Below are 14,420 nucleotides of genomic sequence, written 5' to 3'. Positions count from 1 at the left end.
CTCACTCGTATATAGGCTTATAATTTTTCCAATCAAATTGATTTCTACGAGCCTTGCGCGACGTACAATTTAATTTAATAATATTATTATGTACGAACGCGTGACCGCGGCCCGAGACATTAAACGATTGCGCACTCAAATTATAATAATATTATACAAACAAATAAGTCTCGCTATATGTATTAGATTGTACAGGTAATATATTATTATTATCAATGTGAAATAAAAAATAATAATAATAATGATAATAATAAGTACACATTTCGTCATCGCTGTTTTAATAATAATTATAATAATAGCAATAATAATAAACGTTCTGATGCTACGTGTTTGGGCGGACTCGATATACATATGTATATAATATATATTTCGAGCACGCAGAACGTGGAAGAGGTGTGTCCGAGTCGTAAAACAAAACGCAAATCGAGATGATATCAATTCGAGTTTTGTTTGTTTTCCCCGGGTATATGTTTCCATTCATATCAGATAATGACAAATATAATATAAACGTATATACATATATTTATTAATATTAATTACTGGCTGAACGGTCTCGTACACCTTCGGAAACTCCCACCGGGCCATGGGCTATATTGTGTACGACGTGCGGCGTGTATATATATAATAATAATAATAATAACTAATAACTAATAATGTACCAATAATCTTTCGACCGGATATCCAATATCGTGTCCGAAAATTTTATAGACAAATTACATCGACCATTATTAAAAGCGTTATATAGACGTTTATTAAAAAAAAAAAAAATCGTATTATTATTATATGCGCTTGAAATAAACTGGGTGGTCATTTCTGATTTCGTGTTAAATCTTCTCGCAGCGTTCCTGTCTGAAAATTAATAAAGGTGGGTACTATCGTTTTTCTACTCATTACAAACGGACAACAGTCATCGAGTTTAATTTAAACAACATTATCAAAAGTTCTTCTACAGTCCAATGTTACCAATTAAAACCTATCGAATATATATATCGTACAGTGCGGCGTGTAATTGAATAATAATAAAAAAATAATTAACACGAATACTCGACTATACGACATACGTGTACATCGAATAGATATACAAAATATTGTATAAATTAATAAGTCGTGGATATTTTAAATAGAGTTACATGTCATATTATAATACTATAATAATATTATATACCTACCTATAATTTATAAAATAATAGATGCGGGTCGGGTCGTGTGGTACAATATAAATTATAAATTTATAACAACCTACATTTATGAGCATTTTTAGAAACAATTTTTTTATTATTCTTCGCGGTGCGCAGCGATGCAGATAAGTACACGATCAGTGATATAACTATTAAACTATTGTGAGATAATATTATTATTATATACATGCATAACGTATGTATGGAAATCGCCATGTAGATTATTTAACGTGTTGTTGCATGAAGCCTAAAGGCGATTCGTTTATTTATTTGAACGGTATCTCACAAAATATATATTTTTAGCCAACAATTTGTTATTTTGTAATTTATTCTTTGAAACATTTAAGACTCGTGTATTATCATTTATCACGTTCCTATATAGGTTTGTACACAAAATAATACTAGCAATAAACGAATTGATTGAATCTGGACAACAAAATTAAACATGAAGAAAATATTGTTAGTATATACATATAATATTCACAAGTTCCAAAAATATATAAAATAACATATATTGCCAAATAACTCCTTCTGATATTGAATCGATAAGTATACGTATACCGATGTATACTTAAACAAATCTTAAATTTCTGTACAACTATATATCTGTAATATAATTCAATAAAATATATAGGATAAACTGGTTTAGTTTTTTTCCGATAAAATTAAGTACTTATTTATCAGATTGCACTAATGTTAATATATATTATAATATATAGGTATATCAAATTTACAAAAAAATAAATAAAACGTTAAACCTTGCTTGTAGTTATTAAAAATCTAACTCATTCAATATGAATTATACGTATAGATAGTTTTAAAGTAATTTACAAACTGTTAACTAAGAAAAATCATATACCCAATTATGCATATTAATAGAAAAATATCGCTAGTGTAATATTCCCACGGTTAACTGAATGAATTATACAATCATAATCACACACATATTATACATACAGATACACACAATATTATTAACCGCGAAAATTGAAATAACGCAATAATAGTAACCTTATTAATATTAAGTTATAATTTATAAACAATTGATGTATTGATAAAATAGTGATAATTTATTTCACAATTACAAAAGACTAATGTGTTCGTGTAAATTATAACGATATATCTACTTGGATAAAATAATCAACATAAATATACAAATATATAATATATAAATATCATATGCAAATATTATTTACCTATGAATATTTTATTTAATCATAATATTATGTATATTATTGTATATACTACTCAGAACGTTTTTTTTCACATATCTACTCTGAAGAAATAAATTGCTATACGGTATTTAATATTTAAATTTTGCTTATTTGTTATGGTAACTTTTATAATATTCATTAAAAAATGAATGTTACTGCATATACTATATCGACATGTGTATGTTTAATATTTTCGGACTAATAGTTGATAGTTTTATAGTTTAAAGTTTAATATTAATAATAATAATTTAAAGCTTAAATTTGTGAAACACGAAAATTCATAGTAGGGTAATTTGAAAATAGATAAGAAATGTATACACATGTACCTAACTATCTCCTCATTAATTTGTCTGTGAACCGTTTTTATGTCCGTTTCGTTCGAAATTTTACAGCGCTAATAATTCTAAGTTATTTAAATTCGTAAAACGTTTTAAAGTATGCGTTTACCTATATAAAAACAAATGAGATGTTCTGATAAAAAAAAAAGATAATTATATTAAAAGAAACTTTTACTGAAGAAAAAATGATGAGAAAAATAAAGTAGGTTTCAGTTAGTTGTTCAAATGTTTACAAACAAAAAAATTTCTAAAATCGATATTCTTCAAATTGACTCTTGATTACCCCATAAATTGTACTTGTATGTTACAGCATTATTATTCAGTAAAATTAGTACACAGTCAACCATATATTAAATGATAACAAATTTATACGATTATTACTATTCAGCTTTGGTCACATTTCAAGGATTTACAATAATTCTTACTTATAATAGTTCAGGACAAAAGTATAATATGTATCTAGTAAAAATAAAACAAGTGAGATTTAAAATATTACTGCATTGCGTGTTTACCCATCATAGTATAACACTCTGAGATCTAGCAAAAAAAACCATTTCTATTATAATGTGAACATTTCGTGTACCTACTCTAAAATTATAATTTCGTTACTTTTCTTTTTCATATCTTGAAGTATAAATATATAGGTCGTAATATTTTTTTGTTTATGCTCCCATAACCTTCACTATGATATACCTACGTCATGTACGGATAATGAAATATTAATTTGTCAACAAAAAATATAAGTATTAATAAAAAAAAACATTTTGGATTCCCAAAAACTAAAATACTGATATATATGTATATTACGTTAGCTTAAATAATTATTCTTAGTTGCAGTCTGTTTACAAATGTTTATGAAAAAAAGAATATTTCTGTGTGTTGTTGAGTTAACGTATAGCTATTTTGTAATATTATTATCTCATGTCGTTATTTTATTATATTGAGAAAAAATTATAAGTTAACATATTCATATACAAATAATGTGATGAAATATGGCATGATCATAATATTGTGCCAAGTTTTATTATATATAATATATAACATTTAATTTAAACGCATTAAAATTTTAAGTTGTAGTTGATATTTGTATGGTTTAGTTTACTATATACTCATCGTATGTCTGATTAATATTTATTTGAATAGTGTATACTCTGGCCTTATAGTAGATAATAGGTATGTATTAAAGTGTATAAATTAATTTAAGCTTATTGTCATTTGTCAATATGCACCGGATAACTGTTATAATATTAAATTAATAGTATTAACTTATGCCTATACGGTGACATTTCTGTAAAAAAATAAAACGTTTATTTTTAAACACTCCTCGTTACTTCAATAATATTATTGCAATATTATCGACGTAATTTTTTAAATAATAATCATCACTTTAAATTTGAATTTCAGTATATATTATTATACTTCAATGATAATATAAATTATAAACACACGTGCACTGGTGTATTGCGCTATACAGTACTATAACATTTCACAATTAGCAGTTTAATTATACCGTTTCACGTTTGAATAATATGTTTTATTATAACAACACCGCATCTGACATCAAAACCTAAGAGCTAACAACCCGAAGCCAACTGAAGTGGGGCACATCCATATATCGTGTTAATTGGTATGTAGGCGTATACATTTTATATAAATAAATGAAATTTAATAAAGGCTCTTATATTATTACTCGCGGTCACAGGATTCATTACCGCACGTACAATATAAAATAGTCTTAAATCGTATATAGTCATAATAAAATCACACGAAATTAGAAATATAATATAAAGTATAAACTCAGATATAATCCATCACTGTTAACTCAAGTTGAACAAACTGTTTAAACGATTACCGCCAAATTCTTTGAAGTCTTCTATAACTGGTTTATGTTTAACTCAACGTTGTTATACATACATATTATATTATATATGAAAATGTGGTAAGATTTAAAGCTAACTCGTTTAAAATTTAGACATTTTATACTTTGTCATTTATGTTTCTAAAAACTGTGTACATACCTATATAGTGGTAAAATTTTAATCGTATAGAAACAGTCTTCAATCTTCATACCTCTCAAGATCCCTTAAACCTCGACATGAATTTCCGCACGATGCATGTGGGAGTGTTTTAAATAAACAATAACCTTTTGCAATAACTTTTTATTGTTATTCATTTACCATAGTTATAGTATTTTTAAAGTTACGTGAGTATAAAATCCCTTAATGAAGAGAGTGTCTTAAAGAATTTTAAATAACTGAAATACAAAGATATTATTGCAGACCATTTGTCTTACCGTTAATCCTTAAGGATGTACCTCATAGTATCACATAGTTTTAATTAGTTTCAATTTTCGCACACACTTTAATAATGATGTTTAATCGACACGATTCATTAGATGTTTTAAAAGTCGATTTTTCAAGAACTCACGAAAAATGTTTGAAAAAATATTTTTTAACAATCTACAGAAACAAATTTTAAAACTTTTAAGTTACCTATATTAAAACCTATTTTAATAAAAACTCGAGTCAAATTCAATATTTGTGGAAATATTGTATACAATATACATTGTCAATGTATTTTGCCCCGTGGAAAATTTTATTATGATTTATGTTTTTTTCCAAAATTACATTGGTGGCTTTTTGAATGCTAGTTTATGTCATTTTATAAATTATTAATCACTTACCTAATCAAAAATATTTCATAAATGTTTTATTGCGATATAGAAAGTTTTCTTTATAATTTTTCATTAACTATACAATTAATTAATATTATTTATTAACTATACTATAAGGTATTATCAAATTATAGCTTTTTTTTTTTAATTCAGGGTCATCAAAATCTCAAAATCGTAATAGCACATATGGAGGATTTTCGTTTCAACAACGATTTCCGAAGACCGAAATACCGAATACGCTTAAAGGTACGTTAACTACTATGGGTAATATGGCTATATTATTATTATGTTATTTATACTAGGAGTCTGGAGTACTAGGACCTGACTTTAAATGTTCTTAAACTACCAAAAAATGCTCTAAAAATATTGAAAAGTGCCTTAAAAAATGTCTTTTAAACGTAATAATACCCATAAAATGGTAACATTTTTTTAGGCATGCTATTAAGCAAGCCATGATAGAAAAATTATGATTTAACTTTTGACATTTTTAACACTTCATCTTAACTAAACTACGCACGCACAATAAATAAACAGAATAAACTTACAAAAATAAATATAATTTCTATGGAGGTACCTATCTCTCAACTGAACAATTAATATTTTATTCTGTTGATGCGAAGAACAAAAAATTTCTAAAAACTATTAAAACAAATGTTACAAGAACAATTAATATTCTTAATATAATTTATTTAACTACTACTAAAAGCTCGAACAAAGTATTGATACATTTATCATTTATGCACTGCTTAAATATTTATAAGTAAATGATTTGAAAAAAAAATGCAAAATAAATGTGTCATACTACTCATACTCGATGTGCCTGTTATATAAAATTAATTATATACTTGGAGTACATCATCCTAGATCATCAAAAAATAAAAAATAATAACACGCTTTCCATTGAAATCTGGGCGCCATGCGTTATAAATTTAAAACGTATGGATTCCATTTTAATCGCGTTTCGCACGGAAATGGTTGGCACGATTGTGGAAAATTGTCCTACGACATTCCACCGGTAAAGTCCGCGAGTTCATCGCAACGATTTTTACGTCATCGTTGTTGTCGACCGTTTGTCTTATATGCATATACGCATATATAATAATATACGCACGCATAATAATATGCAAGTCGGCCGTCGAGTCGAGCGTTGTGGTCTTCGTCGACAATTGACGATCGGTTTGTATGATAACGTCAGCTTCCCGGCAAAGGAGGTATGATCTGGAGTCCGGACGACGACAGCGACGTTTGTTCGTATGACACATAATATTATATTATTGCTGTTGTTGCCTACGCGCGTGCACGATAATAATATTGTGTACACTACCGTGTCATGTACAGGGTAAACGACTAGTAGACGTACACTTACAACCTATACATTCTAACGCGATAAAACGATGTTTATATTTTTTCGACTTAAGCCTCATTTCATTTTTTTAAATTTTGTCTTTCGTTTTTTCAAGCTAACGTCTAGAGTGGCGTTTCGAGTTATCCGTTTAGGAGTAAATTCTATAACAATCGAAACATAATACATAACAAGAGGGTTGGTGAAAAGCGAATATTATCGAAGTCGTTTGCGAATCTGCGTTCGCGTGGACGTATATATAATATTTGGTGTAGCAATATATAATAGGCATTACTAAAACACACATTTCTTTTTTTTTCAAGGTGGAAGATATGGTGTTGAGTGATTGTCTAAACCTAATCTCATTAAGGTTTTTACGATTTCTGTATACCTATTTCCTTAAGGATTTTCGAGACTGTAGTGTTGGATGTAAATACCGAACACCCTGTATATGTCGTCTGCACGCATGAACTGATCTCTCGGAGCTCCGGCGGCGGATGAGTGAAATACACAGTTGTGACGTATTGAATTTGTACTGTTTTCACAATGCAGGGTAACAACTCCGGCGCGCGCGCGCAAGTGTGTGTGAGTGTGTGTATGTGTTATTCGCGCACGCAATCCAAATATCTCTCGTGCCGCTTCCCGTTTAACAGATGATATCTCCGTGTCATGTTTATTGGCCACGTCGCGGGACCTCCGCCGCACATAAACCCTTTTCCGTAAAGGTATATGTCGCATATACATGTATATAGCTTCCTTCCTTCCTCCGCAGTCGCTTCCTCGCCATCATCCTTTGGTCGTCCGTTTGTTCTCTCCTCTCACTCTCTCTCTACGTCGCGATCTTGCACCATATATATATGTATACCCGTATACATATATTATTATTATTTATACTCGCAATACGTATTATTTATTTATTACTTTTTTTTTTTTTGTTGTTCGTTTGTTTCGCATCGCGACTATATCTGGCCGCCAACACGAGTACAATACGAATACGCACACACATAATATATAGAATCTATAGCGACCGCGTGGGCCGAACCGGAATATCCGCGATCGACCGCGCCGGAGGTATCGTGTTTTATTTAAAAGGGTCGTCCGGCTGACGTTTTTCACCGAAGACATTGTGTATATGTTGCAGGTGTAGTAGTAGAAGTAGTAGTAATAGTAGTTGTAGTAGTAATAGTAGTATTTGTAGTGGTAGACAGTAGTATAGTGGTAGCTGTAGTAGTTGTACAAATATAGACGACGACGATTATACAATACGATCGTTCGCATATTTTATTACCATTTTTTTCCCTCGACACAGGTTTATTACAAACGTACATTATCCCAACGTAAAGAAGTACTTAGGTATTTTATCCAATGCTCATATAGTCCATTCCGTATCGCGTAAAACACCATTTTACATCACGGCTTTTCTCCTATACGCATAAGTAAAACATACATATTATTATAGGCATATAACGCTCGTGCAGTCCGTTATCTGTTCGGTGCAAACATTCACTTTTAAGCGAACCTATTCCAGGGATGTCAACTAATATCATACGCGCATAGGTTATTTAGGTTAATAGGTAGGTACAACCATACAAAAATTATCAAATTGAATTTCATCGAAAAATTAAAACATACATTTCAACAATAGGTACATTAAAATGTCATAATGTAGGCAACAAAAAAAGTGAAATGCAACTAAAATTAAATTAATATGCGAAAAATTTGCTTTTAAGTAGTGTATCTATATATAATTTATATTCTGTAGAATTTTGTCACGATTTCGAAGTCTTTTGACCAATCATAACAGTAGACGCGCCGTTAGGTAAGGTTAAATAACGGCTAACGACAGTATAAGTTTTAGTACGCCAGCTGCATTTAATTGGTTTTAAACTTAAAATGCATAAAATATAGATTATAGGTGAATACTGAATAGTGTATACAAATACACGCAAGTGTGTTAAACAGAAGTTTCTTACATTTTGATTAACCGATTTCCAATTAGGCAATACAATAATATCGCAATAGACAATAGTTCAAATGGATTAGAAAATAGTGTAATCGGTTCACAGTTATTAATTTTACCGCAGAATTCATTTACTTAAATTAAACAAATTACATTTTTCGTTCCACCTATGCATGCAACGAAAACTATCAAGGTTACTTATATCGAATAATTTCTCTTTCTGATAATTAAACGAAGGCGTACTATTTTTTGAATAATATGTTTTTTTGTTTACTCAAAATACTAAAAAAAATACTCCATATGATAAAATAAATATGAAAAATCGCAGTTATTGTATCATAATATTAAAAATCAAAATGTATCTAAACGCGTGCTATATTGTATATAATTGATGGTCTAATATAGTAATATTACATAATATTATATGATATTCTCTTTAACATTTACGCAAGACTTGACTCGGTGTGAATTTGAAGTCGAAATTTACATAAGCTATACGACATGTCATTTAATACACTGACTATGTACAGTAATATAATATAAAAAGTAATGCACCTTATCGTGTTCAAACTATATATAATCGTTCGACAATTGACGATAAATATACTATATATAGTGCGCCTATATCTATAACGTAAATGCGGCAATCAGCTATTCTTTCAAAATATTGTTCGTTAATAACACGAGAATTTGACAAACCATATAAATTTGCTTATATTTGCCAACACCATAAATGGACGATAACATAATGTATCGATTTTTCATTTGTCTTATAACACCGCAGCACGATACCGTGCGCGTGATTTTATTACGAATCGTTCGTATTCGGTTCGTTAATAATAATAATATATAATATATGGTTTGGCATCAACTTCGTTAGTTATGCAGAAGATTTCATTTATCTTGCTCTGTTTTCTATGTACACACTTGTATGAGTGTATATTACTGTAGTACAAATATAATGTATAGGTACGTTTAGAATACACTTCGGTAAATCAGTATCGGACATTTTTTATACGGATGCCCTTGACGGTAGCTACCGGCGCAACGGCTCTCTACCGCTATATTATTTTTATTAGAATATTACGTCGTCGCCGGTGACTTGAACAGTCAGCAATGACAGACGCGAATATCACTCGCTCCCACTTAGACGTCTGGCTAAACTCACTCCGCCGTCACCGCATATCTATCGGCTCGCCGTAGCGCTTTTCCGTATCGTTTCCTCTCCGCGTCACTATTCACCTACTAATACGTCGTAATATTAAAATAAATACGTTTTCGAACAACTATACCAGGACTGGTCATTGGTTTTGTTGTCAGAAGAACACATCCCAGCCGCCGCCCCTGGTTGGTATGTAAAACGACTACACCGCTGTCCGTAGAGAAATCACACGCACGGCACCAAAATTAAAATTGAAAAACAGAAAATACCGTCAACGAGGTAAGTGATCGTTAGAAATATATCGTTTTCAAAATATTGTGCGTTTTTCAATCGTTATTTTGCTTGAAGTTGCGATTAATTCAAATGACTTTTGAATTGAAATTTCTGTCATCGGAATATTTTATTTGTCAAACATGTTTAATAGTGCAGATAGGTAGGTAACTGATAATGATAGTATTATTATTTTCGTATAATTTTAATCGTCCGATATTAAAACATTGCAACCTACGGTAACATACTCGACAATACACGCTAAATATAACGATACATCAGCATTCTTAATGCGTTCGGCGAGCATCACATTATTTAGAAAATGAATTATTTAGTTAACGCTCGAAAGTGATTAATATGTACGACATAAAACACTTTTTGACATTCAATACATAATCCAAATTAAAACTTGTTCGATAATATTCGATTTTCGTGCTGATTAATGTTCTAAAAAAACAATGGTTAAAACACTGCCAACATTCTCGATTTTAGAGTACTTGATGAGTTGAATACAATATATTGTGATTCTTGAATATAATATATATTATACGAATATTACTATGATACACGTGTTTCTAGCCGGGTGCAGTGCGTCAATGTTATTATGATTCTTAAACTATATAATTCATATCCATTCAAATAGGTATATCAATTCAATTGAAAAATTTAAAATTTAAATCACATTTTATAACGATAACACAATAATAATTAATAATATTAAAAACGAAAAATGCTATTTTTATAAGGTACCTATAATTGAAACTAAATTTAAAATATTCTAATTCTACAAGTCCTATAATATTTTAACCAAAAAAAATTGTTTAAAGTTGCATGAATAAATTTAACTTATTATCTAATACTCATACAATAAATTTATAAATGATAGACAATAAAATTGTTTAACTTAACTTAAAATTTATTATGATTAATTAATTCAAAAACTCAACATTTAACATCATCATATTTTTTGTTGTTACATGCTAGTGATGTGGCTTTTTATTCTTATGATCAGCGTTATATTTTTATAATATGTTTCAAATATAATTTATAACAGTAAATAATATTTAGTTCATATTTTTAATTTTCCCAATATAATTTTGAAACTTTTAAAAAAAACTAACTATTTATTACTACATTTTTTTCCCTGTTACACATTATAAATAATACTATGTGATAAATTGTAATAATATACAATTCTATTAGCGCTATGCAAAATACAAATTACAATGAATAATTCATCTTTACTTATTTATTTTTTATAATTTACGAGTATTAGTTATATTAAATATTTATGGTTAGGAGGTAACACGTCCTTAAAAAAACATACACAGTTCCATACATCAGTACCTATATACTATATAGTATATAACCTATCTGATTTATAATAAATTATTAACAATCTATTTCAACAGAACATAATTTTACAAGATTATTTCATCTTTTCCTTTTTAAATAATTTGTTGAAAAATATATCTAAGCAGAAAATTCGAAATATCCAACAATTTAATAAGAAAAATTAATAAACGAAAACTTCTTGTAATCTAAGAGGAAGCGCCATCGTTTCATTATTGTTTTAAGAACACGTACAAAATAATCAATATAAAATGATCATGATATTTTTTTTTCATACAGATCGGTATGTATTGTATTATATTATTAGGAAAGGTTAAGGTATAAATTATAATGCTCGTAATAACGCTGATGATTAAATACGCTAATCGATTATGAAATTGAAATAGAACAATAATTTTACTCTTAATTCGAAAATATATAATTTAGTATATAGAATACTATTTATCGGCTATTGGTACTCTTAATACTTGAATAAGTACGGCGAATGCATAATGTTATATTATATAGTTCAATAGGGCTCTTGCAGTATTTCAAGGTCTCTGGTAATAATATTAATAATTAGGAAACTGTTTTTATAATGTTTTGCAAACGCAGTAAGTGCTGTCGGCAAACGTCCGTAACGAAAAAAAAAATTAAAAAATTAAAAAAGGAAATCAACTACGTTACGATGTTGGCCAATCGTGCGAAAAAAATAAATAAAAACATGTGACACAATCTCTGCGGGCCGCTCGCGTGTACTTGTCATTCAACGACGACGTTCTTCCGACGACGGTCGCGGACCATCGGACTTAACAAACCTTTTGTCGGCCACCGCCGCCGCTCTTTTTATCGTCCGTTTCGGGATCGGCGTTATGTATACGCACACATTACGCGAACCTATGTATACATCCCTCCTGCATAACCCGTACATGACACTGTTACATTATGCGAGTGCGGCATAAATGATTTTAGTATTCGTCAAAATCATCTCGAGACACCTTGAACGACGATACTCTATTTTGGTCGTCAGCCAAACGTTATAATATTATTTCACCGTACGTATGAATATACCTGTATTATGTTTGTGTGCGTGTTATTGTTATTTTTCGCAATCTAAAACGAGGAAGAAGCCTCGGGGACTCTCTGACGCGTGGGGAGGGGGTCCGCCGGAGTCGGACATGAGTTATTGTTCGTCTTGTAACGACAAGGCCGCAATCATCACGAGTCCTATTTACCAAATGCGTTAATTGTAACACGGCCGATACAGCGCGCGCGCCGCTGCAGTGGCGCTGATTGTGTGTGTGTATGTGTGTGTAATAGCTAATGTGTACGAAAAGCGCACACGAGCGTCAAATTACAGTGATTACAGAGACGACGACGAGAGAGAGTGAGAACACGCGCATCGCCCCGCGCGACCTTGGCAACCAAAATGATTTGTCAGCGAGATGATCTAGCTGGAAGTGTATGCTCAACCAGCACACGAAATCTCATTAACGGTATGAACTATATAAATGCGCGTACCAGGCGGATACGATGCCTAATCTATATAATATTATAATATTACCGCGGTATAATATTGTACGCGAGTCCTATTAGCGCCGCGAGAGACGTGTGTATACGCCTAATAAAAATTCGCCCGCGGACAAGGTATATACGAGTGACGACGGACGACGAGTGATATTATAATTATAGTATAAAATACGATCCTCACAGGGTCGTTTGTATTATATCTAAATGTTGATGAACGCGTGTAATACTCGCATTGGCGGATACAAGGGGGGGGGGAGTAGATACGACCATCCCCTCCTTAGGATTGTGTTTATCACGTTATTTTGGTATAATAATATTGGACTTAAGGCTGATATTTTTATTTTTATGATACTGCTCAATGCTAATAATTACATATGGAGCATTATTTAGATACCTATAATTTCTCCTGGTAATTCATAACATAGAAACCTAACCGATTATGATCTAAGATCGCCACCGTCGTTGTTTTCATCTGTTTATCACAAACTTAAATTGATTGTGTCGATTATACCGATTATAGTACTAATATATTATACTATTTTTATTAGTTTTTTATTTGATTATACGTCTTATTCATATCGACTAACGACAAATATAACACGCTATTGCCGATACTCGTTGCTTTTCTTTTAGGTAATTTAACTTTTGAAAATTCGCCCATTCCCTCTCCCCCCCCCCTTGGGTGACTTCTGGATCCGCTACTATTCAGTAGCATATCATCGATGTACATAGTACTCCACGTAACTCAAACCTTGATACTCGAAATGTTCAATACATCCGACGAATAGGTAAGATTCCATTCAAATTTCTATACTACACGTCTTAATGTTCAAACAATCTTGTCAATTCGAAATTCGAATATTAATTGGACCGCGATTATTTGTCACTTACGACTCGATTTCTGATTCGTACAACCTTGTCGGTTTCAGTAGAGTTCGTACGATATCGCGAAGAAGAAGTCGAAAACCTACACATTCAACCCCAGTAAATGAGAAGCGAAACTTGCTTTGTATAGAAACATTACGTAAATTTATTAAAAGCGATTAAGGTGTATGTACGTATGGTAGATTTCTTTAAACCACTCGATTGTTCAGAGAATATAATTGTTACGAATGTATTAAATAAACAAAAACAATGACCTTAGACTAGATAATTCTTCGAGTAAAATAAAGTGTAAACTTTTAAAATATTCAATATACAATAAAATACATAATTTTCTGTATGATTTTTTTATTTATCGACATTTTCGCAAGTAAATCAATCTTTTTTCCTCGTTCGTGAACTTCCGAGTTACCGCGAGTTGACGGTATTATATTTCTTATTTCTATCGCCGTCCAGGTGCGGTGCATCCTATGCAAACTGCAAAGTACCTATATTATTAAAAACGCGTTTATTAAATCACCGATGCATGTCTTTTATT

General features: G+C 30.5%; 1 protein-coding gene across 1 annotated transcript in view; it reads left to right on the top strand.

Moving 5' to 3' along the window:
• Positions 1–14,420, top strand: part of LOC114119409 (estrogen receptor-like) — a 101,484-nt gene that overhangs the window by 79,138 nt on the left and 7,926 nt on the right. Inside the window, exon 2 of the mRNA XM_027980958.2 lies at positions 5,558–5,650. Within this exon, the coding sequence (XP_027836759.2) occupies positions 5,558–5,650 (93 nt within the window). The remainder of the gene's footprint in view (positions 1–5,557; positions 5,651–14,420) is intronic.

The sequence above is a fragment of the Aphis gossypii genome, chromosome 2 (assembly GCF_020184175.1).
Source record: "Aphis gossypii isolate Hap1 chromosome 2, ASM2018417v2, whole genome shotgun sequence".
Lineage (NCBI taxonomy): Eukaryota > Metazoa > Arthropoda > Insecta > Hemiptera > Aphididae > Aphis > Aphis gossypii.
The sequence above is the reverse complement of the archived record's forward strand: the minus strand, read 5'-3'. Positions and strand labels throughout refer to the sequence as shown.